We start from the raw sequence: 12,427 nt of genomic DNA, 5'->3' as shown, positions 1-12,427 counted from the left end.
CACCTTCCTTCCCAACAACCTCTGTATACATCACATCACCTTCTGCCACTTACAAACAGACCCCACCACTCAGAACATTATTTCACTCCCCACCCCTGTCAGTGTTCTAGAAAGACCATTCCCTCCATAACTCCATCATAAGATCCACACACCCCACTCCCGGCACCTTCACCTGCCACCGCAGAAAGTGCGAAACTGTGCCCACACCTCCCCCCTCACCTCTGTCCAAGGCCCCAAAGGGTCCTTTCACATCCAGCAGAAATTTATCTGTACCTCCACCAATGTCAACTGCTGTGTCCTTTGCACCCGATGTTGTCTCCTCTACATTGGGGAGACTGGACACCAACTTGCAGATCGTTTCCGAGAACATCTCTGGGACACTCGCACCAACCAACCCCACTGCCCATGGCTAACCATTTCAACTTCCCCTCCCATTCTGCCAAATACATGTAGGTCCTGGGCAGTCTCCATTGCCAAACCCTTAAAACCTCACACCTGGCAGAAAAAAGCCACATCTTCTGCCTGGGGATCCTGCAACCACACAGGATCAATGTGAGTTTCAGCAGTTTCGTCACTTAACCCCACCCATATTATCCCAGTCCCAAGCTTCTAAATTGGCACTGCCCTCTTGGCCTATCCATCACCTTTCCCATTCATCCACTCCAGCCTCCTCCCCCATTTCATCTACCTATTGCATTCTCAGCTACCTCCCACACCCCTCTCCCACTTATCTCTCCCACTTACCTCTCCCTCCTGCTCCATGGATGCTACCTGACCTGCTGCGCTTTCCCAGCACCACATTCTTGACTGATCTCCAGTATTTGCAGTCCTTACTTTCTTCAAGCATAGAATGATGCAGAACCAAGTTGGCCCAGTGTGTCTATGCTAGCTTTTTTTTTTAAAAGCAACCTATTTGATTAATTCATTCCCCCATACAAATTAGTTGTTTTATTTGGCCTTCAATGTATTTATCTAGTCCTCTTTTGAAAGTTACTGCTATGTCTGTTTCTACCACTGTTTCAGACAATGCCTTCCCAACCACAATGGTGACTGTATATTTAAAACTAATGCCACTTGTTCCTTGATCACATCACCCACCTGACCCATCTACTATGTAGAACACTTACTTCATTATTCTATCAGAATCATTTATATTCTTGAACATCCCTCAACAACTATCAAATCTCTCCTTGACCCTCTTTTATAAGAAAAATGATGCCAGCTTTAGGTTTCTCCTCAGTCCCTCATCTCCAGTTTAATTCTATAAATTTTCTGCTCCCTGTCTAAAGATTTGACATTTTCTTGTAATTAAACTCAACGTTCAGGAATAACCAGTGTTTACTGAAGGTTTAGCATAACCTCCTTGTTTTTAAATTCAAGCCCTACTAATGTAACAAAATAAACCATCTTCTCAATTTATCTGCTTTCAAAGATTTGTTTAACTATGCTCAAGTCTCTTTCTCCATTTTGTTAGTTTGAAATACATTGCCTCTCATTTGTCCTATCAATATATATGCCTTCATATTTTTACATTTTAAACTGCACTGTTTATGTGGCTCCCTATTTCACCAGTCATGTTTATGTCATCCTCAAGCAAATGGGCAGGATTACAGCCCTTTGGAGCCTGTATTGCCATTCATTCAGATCATAAAGATCTTCAATTTCCATTCCACTTGCCTCTATGATTTTGATACTTGACATTTTTTGATAACATTTTAAGTTCAAAATCTTAGCAATTGCAGTCTTAACTCACTTAATGTAACTTATCATCTTGGAATCAGAAAATTGTGGATTTGTCGTATTCTAAGACTTGTGTTTAAGTTAAAGCTGACAATTTAATGCAGTCCTGTGATAGCGACACTATCTATCCTGTCAAGTGCAGACAAAAGATCCATGGCACAGTTTGAAAAAGACTGGCATTAGCTGCTTTTGTCCTGGTCATATTTATCCTTTAACGTTATAAAAGGATTATTCTATGAAAATTGAATGCTGTATTTCTCACACTTCCTAAATGCCACCTCATTAGCTGTAAAATGTTCTAAGTTCCTATACAATGCAAGTCCTTTCTTTAAAATACTGTCTAAATATCTATGATCCTATTGGGTGTAGATTATAGAATTTTAAAGAGTGACAGCTCAAATGAAAAAACTGTTTGCCATTCTCAGTCCTAAATGACTGATTTCTTATCTAAAGATTACTACCTGAATTTTGCAAAATTCCTGACTCCAAAAATCTGACTCAAGATCAACTGCACAGTGTGTTCAGATTTTCTTGTAGTGATGTGGCTGGGTGTGTGAAGTCCATCGCTCTTTGGAAAGAATACAGAGGGAGGCCGCAGGGGTTACTGGATGCAGACATGGTTGTATAAAATGCCACTGTCAATACTTCAGGACTTGCAAAGAATGATGCATTATATAAGAATCCTCTGACCTTCATCTGTCACACTTCTTCAACCCCCAAAATCTCATCCTATGCCAACTCATAGCTCCCTCCATGTCAACCTACATTCCTGTACCCAACAATTTCCTTTTAAACTTTTATTGCAAATAGTAAAATTTATGCCAAACCTCGCCCACCTGCCTTCAATCTTTTGATATTAAACATTCTATGGCAGCTTGATAGCTTCATGGACATCATGTGTATTGGCTTTTTCAATTAGTTTATTTAGTGTTTAACACACATTTAAGTATACTTGTTCCAAAGCTGTCCCTGGACCTGACCCAAAGAGACCCCTTACCTCTACAAAGAACTGAAGTAGGTTTATCTTTTTGCTGAAAAGTGTAAAGTCATAGAGTCATACAACACGGAAACTGACCCTTCAGTCCAACTAATCCATGCCAACCAAGTTTCCCAAACTGAACTAGTCCAGTTATCTGCTTTTGGCCCCTGTCCCTCTACATGTTTTCCCTATTTGTGTACCTGTACAAATGTCGTTTAAATGTTGTAACTGTACCTGCACCTAAACTTCCTCTGATTAGTTCATTCCACATACGAACGAGTTGCCCTTCAGATCCCTTTTAAACCTTTCCCCTTCCACCTTAAGAAGTTCAAAACTAGAGAGTATATTTTTAACTACACTATGAAAGTGCCCTTTCTACCATGAAGGAACTGTGGATAAGCAACCCAAGATCACTCTGTTCCTCTCAGCTTCCTAGTGTTCTGCCATTCGGGGTGTTTCTCCTCTTCAGTTCTCCCCTACACTTTCTATACTGTTCTCCACTACAGCCTCTGTTGATTTGCTCCCTTTTGTACCTGTTAAAAACTCCTCTCTTCCTCTTCCTCTTCATCCAGTCCCGAATGTTTCTAAACATCTACGGTTCTCTGGACTGATTCTCCTCTTATTTCACCCTAAAAGGAATGTGTTTAGCCTGTACTCTTGCCAAATCTCCACTGTTCTGTAGATTTACCTGGAATTATCTGTTCAATCTGCTTTGGCCAGATTCTGCCTTATATAAGCATTCCCTCCCCAAAGCCAAAATCTCTTTTTGTGGATCATTTTTCCCTTTTCCATGACAAATCTAAACATACTATCACTAAATGCTCTCCCACTGCCCGCCTTAAATACCGTCTGGCTTTGTTACTCAGAATTAGGTTCATCGCTGTACTTTTCTGTTTTATTCCTTTTACATGTTGATATCAAAAGCTCTCCCGAATAAATTTCAAGAAACCTGCCCCTCTAACCCTTTTATACTATGACTATCCCAATTTCTTTTGGAAAGATTGACAAACTATCGGCACACCATTATCATGTGGTCACAGTCCTGGGACTCCCTACTCAACACAGATGCCTTCACCATTCTGGCTCAAACAAACAGCAGGCAATATGTGGTCTCTTCACTGAGGTAATTAGGGGATGTAAACCTTCCCAAAATGAATGAGATAGTTATAGTGTAAAGAGAGCAGGCAGATTTCTTGATGACGTATTCAGGAATGACGTACCTTTTGCAAGAGTATTTGAGAGTGGTGGTGCTCCGATTGTTACTCTTGATGCTAGATCTTAAGGATTTCAGCAGTGCTGTTGAAGAACCCTTGGTGAGTGGGTGCAGTAGATTTTTTTTTAATGCAACTACATTCCATTGGTGGTGGTTTAAAATAGTGGACCCAATAATAAATTTCTTTGAAGTGCTTTGCATTGTTTGGAGCTGAACTAATGGAGAACATGTAATCACAATCTTGACTTATGCCCTTAATGTTGGGAATATTTTGGGAAGTCAAGAGCTGAGTTAGTCTTGGCAAACACCTAGCCTGTGATCTGTTTGTTACTCGAGATAAATTTCTGGTCAATGGCGATTTCCCCAGAATGTTCAGCTGGGAAGTTGTTGACAATGCATTGAATTTCAAATAAAGTTTTTGTTTTGCCTAGCTATTAGATTAGATTCCCTACAGTGTGGAAACAGGCCCTTTGGCCCAACAAGTCCACAACAACCCTCCGAAGAGCAACCACCCCCTCTGACTAATGCACCTAACAATATGGGCAATTTAGCATGGCTAATTCACCTGACCTGCACATCTTTGGACTGTGGGAGGAAACTGGAGTGCCCGGAGGAAACATGGGGAGAATGTGATTGTGATTGTCTGGCACTGGTCTGGCATTAATTCTTCTTAACAGGCCAAGCCTGGTGATTGAGAATAATCTAACACATTAGGTGCCATGTTTGATTCTTTGTTACTTGACCAATCCATGGGTGACGTCTCCAATTTTGGCAAACATTCATGACTCTGCTAAATTTACTAGGATGGGACTTTGATCATATCTGCATTTGATCTCTATGTGGGTAGCCATTAGGCATCAAATTCAGCTTTTTGATGTCATTACATTAGCAGGTCAGTGTGATAGGTATTGGAAAACAACTCAAGCCAGAGAAGAAAATTTAAGGATATTATAATGCCGATTGCAAAATTGGTGTTATGGATTTTGTTTTATTTTTCCAAAGCACTTATGTAATTTTGAAAATGTTTTACCTTGGTTTATTCTTTTTAAAATGTGCCTTTTAATATGGTTGCATTATCTTTAAAATTAAAGACTTAGCGCACCTAACGTTTGGGTTTGAATATATTAGAGCCAGCTTTTGCTGATGTACTGTCTTTTCTTGGACCTTGAGATTGAATTCACACTGAAAAGGTGTCTTTTAACAATTCCCTCAACCCCCTATCTCATGCCTCAACCATAAAGCTACCTCTGTGAATTCTTGACTTAAATCTGTAGTACAGAGACTGTTAAAATAAGTGTCTCTTTGGACATCACATTTATAGTGTTCTGGTTATGCAGAATTAGAATATTTTACCTAGTTCAGGTTTCATACTTGAAGGATGATGTAAGGATCTTTTAAAAAGTATACGAATGAGACTCTCCATGATTCCAGGGCTGTTAGAATTTAATCTAGTAGGTGGTGGTGCAGTACTATTGCCATTTGATTAGAATCCAATAAACACAGATGAATGCTCTGGAGACATTAATTCAAATCCCACCACAGTTGGTGTAGCATTTGAATATTACCGATAAATCTGGACTTAAAAGCCAGTCTAACAGTGACCTTGAAACCATTGTGGATTGTTGCAAAAAATTCTGGTTCATTCATGTCATTTTAGGGTAGGCGATCTGCCAGTGTTATCTGGTTGGACGACATGTGACTCCAGACTCCCACCCATGTGGTCAACTCTTAACTGCGCTCAGAAATGGTTAAGCAAGCTACTTAGTTTAAGAACAATTTTTGGATCAGGCAATAGATGCTGAATTTACTGGCATTATTCTCATCCAATAATAAAAAAAGAAAAATGAAATGAAGTTGATGTTTTGGAGCAAACGAGATGGAAAGGAGTTTTGACAGCTGCATAAAATCATGAAGTGTCAGTAATGAAGAGAAGACAAGATATTCCAATTACTTATGGTATATGAGCACCAGGGACATGTAAAGTTGTGCCTCTGTAACAAGGAATCCTGACAAAAGAAATGGATATGTCGCATTGGGACTGGGAGGACTCTTGAGGTTTCTTATAATACAGAGAAGGCCATTTAGCTCATCAAGTCAATGTTGGCTCTCAAGAAAAATTGGTCAAGCCCATCCTCCTGCTAGGCTAACTAATTGAAGACAGTCATGATTTGGAGATGCCAGTGTTGGACTGGGGTGTACAAAGTTAAAAATCTCAACATCAGACTATAACCAGGCGACGCTCCGAAAGTTAGTGCTTCCAATTAAACCTGTTGGACTATAACCTGGTGTTGTGTGATTTTTAATTGAAGACAGAGTTGAGATAAGGGGGGCATTTTCAGGATAGCCACCTGTAACTACTGGGGTCCCACAGAGATCAGTGCTGGGACCACAATAATTGATGTCTGGAATACAGAAAAGAATGTACCATTGCAAAGTTTGCAAGTGACTGACAAATAAGTATGAAGGAAAGCGGGAAAGCAGCATGGTGGCTATGTTATCACTGCCGCCTCACTATGCTCGGGACTCTGGTTTGATTCCAGCCTCTTGTGACTGTATGAGTGGAGTTTGTGCATTCGCCCTATGTTGGTGTGAATTTCTGCCTGGTGCTCCAGTTTTCCCTGCCAGTCCAAAGATGTACAAGTTGGGTGGATTGGCCATGTTAAATTACTCAGTGTCTAAGAATGTCGGCTAGGTGGATTTAGCAGGGTAAATGCAGGGTTACAATGATAGAATGGGGCATGTGTCTGGCTGGGATGCTCTTTGGAGGGTCAGTGGAGGCTCCATGGCCAAATGGCATCTTTCTTTACTGTGTAGGGATATTGGAAAGATGGCGCAAAGTCTGCAGAGTGGTATCAACCGATTAAGTGAGTGAACAATAAGTCAGTAGAATATAACAAGTTATGAACTTTGGCAGGAAGAATAGAGGAACTAAATATTATTTAAATAGAGAAAGACGAAAGAATCTGCAGCATGGTTTTTGGGGGAGGGGAGTGGAGATCCTTGTTGGTAAATAACAAATATGGTACATAGTGCAGCAGGTAATAGGGAAGGCAGATGGAATATTGGCCTTTATTTCAAAGGTAATGGGAGTATCAAAATAGAAGAATAAAACAAAGAACTGCAAATGGTCAAGTTCTGAAACAAAAATAGAAATTGACGGAGACGCTTAGCAGATCTTTGGAGAGAAAGAAGAGCTAACGTGGAGATCAGCAAACTTTCATCAGAGCAGGTGTCAGTGGACTCACAACGTTAACTTTGCTTTCTCTCTGTAGATGCTGCCAGACATGCTGATGTACCAGCAGTTTGTTTTTGTATTAAAATAGAAGTCTTACTAAAATGACTAAGCACTAGTTTGACCATGTCTGCAATACTGTATGCAGTTTTGGTCTCCTTACCTTCAGAAAGATGTTCCTGGCATTGGAGGCAGTCCAGAAAAAGTTCATTGGTACAGGGTATGGAGAGATTTTCTTGTGAGCGAGTATGTTGGACTTGTGCTCTTTTGGAGTTTAGAAGAATAAAAGAAGACTGTATCGAAACATATCCAGTTCTTTGGTGCTTGATAGGGTAGGTGCTGAGTGTGCCTTCAACCAGAGGGCATATATCCCAGAATGAGGGTTTACCATTTAAGACAGATGAAAAATTTCTTTTCAAGTTAGTGAAACTGTGGCATACCTTATCATACGGTTGAGATTCTGGTTCATTAAATACATTTAAGGCTGAAGTAAGGAAATGAAAAGGTATAAGCATTGTTCTGTTGGTGTTTCTTTTGTAACCAGGAATTATGCACCAGGTAAGCAAATTGTAAATCTGAACATAAACAATTCCTTTATGAAGCTCAAACTTTCACAACTGGTCCTAGACGAGACTCCAGCTCCACCCCTTCCAGCTACTTGACCAGCTACCTTGAAAAGGGCAGCAACACCCAACTACATGCATAACAGGCATGAGGCAGGAAAATGGAATTAAAGATTATCAGTTCAACCAAGGTCTCATTGAATTGTGGAGCAGACTTGATGGGCCAAACTGCCTACTTCTACTCCTATTCCTTGCACTTCCATAAATGTAACTTATTGTGTCCGTTGCTCCCGATGCAGTCTCTTTTACATTGGGAAGACTGGACGCCTTCTCGCAGAATGCTTTAGGGAACATCTCCGGGACACCCGCACCAATCAACCCCACTGCCCCACGGCTGAACATTTCAACTCCCGGTCCAACTGTGCCGAGGACATGCAGGTCCTGGGCCGCCTCCAACGCTACTCCCTCACTGCCTGACGCCTGGAAGAAAAATGCCTCTTCTTCCGCCTCCGAACACTTCAACCCCAGGGCAACAATGTGGATTTCACCAGTTTCCATATTTCCCCCCCCCATCACCCTCCCGGCCACACCAGTTCCAACCTGTCAGTTCAGCACCATCCTCATGATCTGCTTGAAACGTCTATTTTCCTACTCCTTGGATGCTGCCTGACCTGCTGTGCTTTTCCAGCACCACTCTAATCTTGACTCTGATCTCCAGTATCTGCAGTCCTCATTTCACCTACTTCTACTCTTGTGTTTTATTGTCTACATCAAAATTAAAATAATTTGGTGGAGATCTATTTATTGCTTGCCACAGTACTAACAAAACCATTCTTAATAATTCCTGCCGAACGCTAGCTGGCTTCTCAATCGACCTGTTCAGAGATGTCCATCCACACCTCTGTTGCAGGTCGGACTTGAATCTGAGTACCCTGGTCCAAGGAAAGGGGCACTACCACTATGCCACAAATGGCCCTATATGTGAATATTGAATAAATTACCTTATGAAATAGGCTTTTGAAATTGGTTCTTAAACAGATTAGTTTTACTGATTGACATCTGCTTTCCATTTTTTTTTTTAAACAAAAATAGACTAAATATCTTTCCTGTTAACAGCAAGGAAATATCTGCAACAGTCCTTGGATGACTTTCTGTAAATAGCAACCAGTTAAAATGAACAACAATATCTTTGCCCTCACTCGTTAGTTGTTGAGCATGTTAACACATTATTCAATGTTTTTAATCAAGGAAACGTTTTATACGTCTAATTTCAAAACAGACATCATCTGCGTGTAAGGCAGCAACAAGTAACTCTGCGAAGCTGAAGAAATCGAAGACCACAATCAAAGAAAAGGAGGGAAAGCAGAAATTGAGGAAGGAGGGAAAAAGCAAGACTCAATTGAAAGAGGAGGAAGAGAAGAAAAAAGATGCAGAAAAATGGAAATGGTGAGGTTAATAGCTTTAGGAATGGAGAATAAGGATCGTTTAATAATATTTTTCTTATAATTGTAGTATTATTAGTCAAGTCATCACTTCTCCTTTTGTGCATCTATATCTATATGCAGTCTTCAGAAATTAGTGGAATTGACAAACAAAGCTGAGCCTCCTTTTTAATCTTTTGAGAAAGTACTTTTAATATTTGAATTTCAATAAGCCAATTTTCCTAATCTAAAATGCAAGGGGTGAAAAAGTAGAGAGAGAATAAGATCTTCTAGTCTTTGTCTCTTCCCTGCTATTTCCTAACTGACTTCTAATCTGTCTTTGCTAATGAGATTTCTAGTTTTATAAAATATGGAAATAGGTGCAAAATTTACGTTTTGACCTTTGGAGACTGCTCCTGCAGGGAGCCCTGGCTGACCGCTCAGAACAAGAGTGTCAGACATCCTGTTCTCTGAGATGGCTCATGAGGCAGCTGGATCGATGTCAAGGACTCGTCACGAGTGACTTGGTGATGGGATGCTGACCTCTCTGGGTTGATTTCAGGTCCTACTGCCGCCTTAACATTTAGGTCATCCAAAGTACTTTCTCACCAGTTAACTCTTTAAAACCGAAGAAGAGCAAGCTAATTTCCATGCAGCAGTATTCCGTAGGTGAAATAAATGTTGAGAATGTAGAAGGGTGTGGGGGTGGGTGTATAATAACATTTGCAGATGACATAAAAATTGTCAGTGAGAAAGAAGGCATTGGGTTACTGGAGTGTGAATGTGAGTTCAAGTGGATTGGTCAGATGAGTGACAGATGGAATTTAATCCTGAAACCAAGATAATGCAATGTAGTTGAAGTTACAAGACCAGGGAGTACTCAATGTATAGTAGGGCACTAGGAAGCTCCTGTCAGAGAGTCATAAAAGACATACAGCACGGAAACAGACCCTTTGGTCTAACGTATCCAGGACGACCAGATATCCCAACCCAATCTAGTCCCACCTGCCAGCACCTGGCCCACATCCCTCCAAACCCTTCCAATTCATACAATTGCATCTGGATGGGTGTACTAGCCTCCATCCCTTCCTCTGGCAGCCCATTCCACACATGCACCACTTTCTGTTTGGAAAAAGTTGCCCTTAGGGGAAAGATAGAAAAGAAACCTTTCACCCTAAACCTATGCCCTCTAGTTCTGGACTCCTCTACCCCATGGAAGAGACCTTGTCTATTTATCCTATCCATGCCCCTCATGATTTTATAAATCTCTATAAAGACACCCCTCAGCTCCAATGCTGCAGGGAAAACAGCCCTAGTCTATTCAACCTCTCTCTCTATAGTTCAAATCCTCCAACTGTAGTAACAGCCTTGTAAAGCTTTGCTGAACCCTTTCAAGTTTCACAACATCCTTCCGTTTGGAGGAAGACTGGAATTGCATGCAATATTCCAAAAGTGCCCGAACCAATGTCCTGTACAGCCGCAATGCGAACAGAGAGATCTTGGGATGCTTTTCCACAAATACCTGAGAGTGATAGGGACAGGTTAGTAGGGTAGATAAGGAGTATGGGACATTTTCCTTTATCAGTTGTGGCACGGAGTATAAAAGAAGGAACTTGTGTTGGAGATGTTCAGGACTTTGGTTCGGACACAGCTGAAATACTACGTACAGTTCTGACCACCACCTGTAGAAAACATGTGATTTCACTGGAGAGGATGCAGAGGAGATTCACCAGGATATTACCCGGGATGGAGCATCTCAGTTATGAAGATTGGATGGATAAACTTTAGTTGTTTTATGAGACCGGAAGGTTGATTGGAGATATCTGATAAAGATATATAAGATGATGAAGGTCGTAATCAGGGTGGATAGAAAGCAGCTGTTTTCGTTTGTTGAAAGTCAATAACAAGGGGGCCCTTAAGTTGAAAGGCAGAAGTTTAGAGCAACTTTAAAATATATTTTAAAGTTCTTACCTCAGAAAGTGATAGTAGTCTGCCTGGGAGGGTAGTTGAGGTAGCTAGCCTCAAGCCTATAAAAAGTACTTGGATGAGCATTTTAAGTCATAACATTCAAGACTACAGACATGTGCTGGAAAGTGGAACTAGTTTTGATTTAGTATATTTTAACAGCACGTAACTGATGGGCCAAAGGGCCTCTTCTGTACTGTGTATTCTGAAAACCCATGACTAACGTGGGCCTTGGTTCTGATTTTCTCCTGGCAATCATGACAGTCCCTGCCGTGGGCATACTGCCACCCATACAACTTTTTACCCTTTACTTTTAAAGAGGGTCTTACTACCTTTATGATGTCAAGGTGATCCAAAGTACTTTCTAGCCACTTACTGTTTTAAACCCAAGCAAAGCAAGCTAATTTGCATGCAACAGTATTCCACAGGTAGGTTAAACAAATGTTGAGGGGTTTATTAGTTTAGATTTGTATATTACAGGATGAATATTGTGCTGGGCATTGGAAAAAATCTCTGCTCGTTTTCAATTCTGCTGTGGGATTTCTTGTATCCACTTGTGGGGCAGTCAGGGTTTGGTGTAAGAACTTATCAAAACAGATACTTCCAATGTTGCAAAATTTCATCAGATGGTTTCTAGTTTGAAAATGGTATCATTGATTCAAGTTTAACATTGTCATAGAGTCATAGTGATGTATAGCATGGAAACAGACCCTTTGGTCCAACTCATCCATGCCAATGAGATATCCAAAATTAGTCTCATCCCACTTGTCAGCACTTGGCCCATATCTTTCTAAAGCCTTCCTATTCGTATACATTCCCAAATGTCTTTTGAATGTTGTAAGTATACCAGCCTCTACCACTTCCTCTGGCAGCTCATTCTATACAGGTACCACCCTCTGCGTGAAAAAAATTGTCCCTTAGGTTCCTTTTAAATCTTACCCCTCTCACCCTAAATCTATGCCCTCTAGTTTTGGACACCCCCCAACTCGGGATGGGGGGGGGGGGGAGTGGAATAAAACCTTGTCTGTACACCCTATGTATGCCACTCATGATTTTACCCTGTTCCACATTAGTATTTGAAATATTAATCAAGTTATTCAGATTATATTCTGGATTAGTGGTGCTGGAAGAGCACAGCAGTTCAGGCAGCATCCAAGGAGCAGTGAAATCGATGTTTCGGGCAAAAGCCCTTCATCAGGAATAAAGGCAGAGAGCCTGAAGCGTGGAGAGATAAGCTAGGGGAGGGTGGGGGTGGGCAGAAAGTAGTATAGAGTACAGTGGGTGAGTGGGGGAGGGGATGAAGGTGATAGGTCA

General features: G+C 41.0%; 1 protein-coding gene across 2 annotated transcripts in view; it reads left to right on the top strand.

Moving 5' to 3' along the window:
• Positions 1-12,427, top strand: part of LOC122548918 (DNA topoisomerase 1-like) — a 115,974-nt gene that overhangs the window by 52,475 nt on the left and 51,072 nt on the right. For both annotated transcript variants that reach the window (XM_043687893.1, XM_043687894.1), the window contains exon 12: positions 9,007-9,173. In XM_043687893.1, the coding sequence (XP_043543828.1) occupies positions 9,007-9,173 (167 nt within the window). The remainder of the gene's footprint in view (positions 1-9,006; positions 9,174-12,427) is intronic.

This window comes from Chiloscyllium plagiosum, chromosome 4 (assembly GCF_004010195.1).
Source record: "Chiloscyllium plagiosum isolate BGI_BamShark_2017 chromosome 4, ASM401019v2, whole genome shotgun sequence".
In the NCBI taxonomy this organism is placed as follows: Eukaryota; Metazoa; Chordata; class Chondrichthyes; order Orectolobiformes; family Hemiscylliidae; genus Chiloscyllium; species Chiloscyllium plagiosum.
The sequence above is the reverse complement of the archived record's forward strand: the minus strand, read 5'-3'. Positions and strand labels throughout refer to the sequence as shown.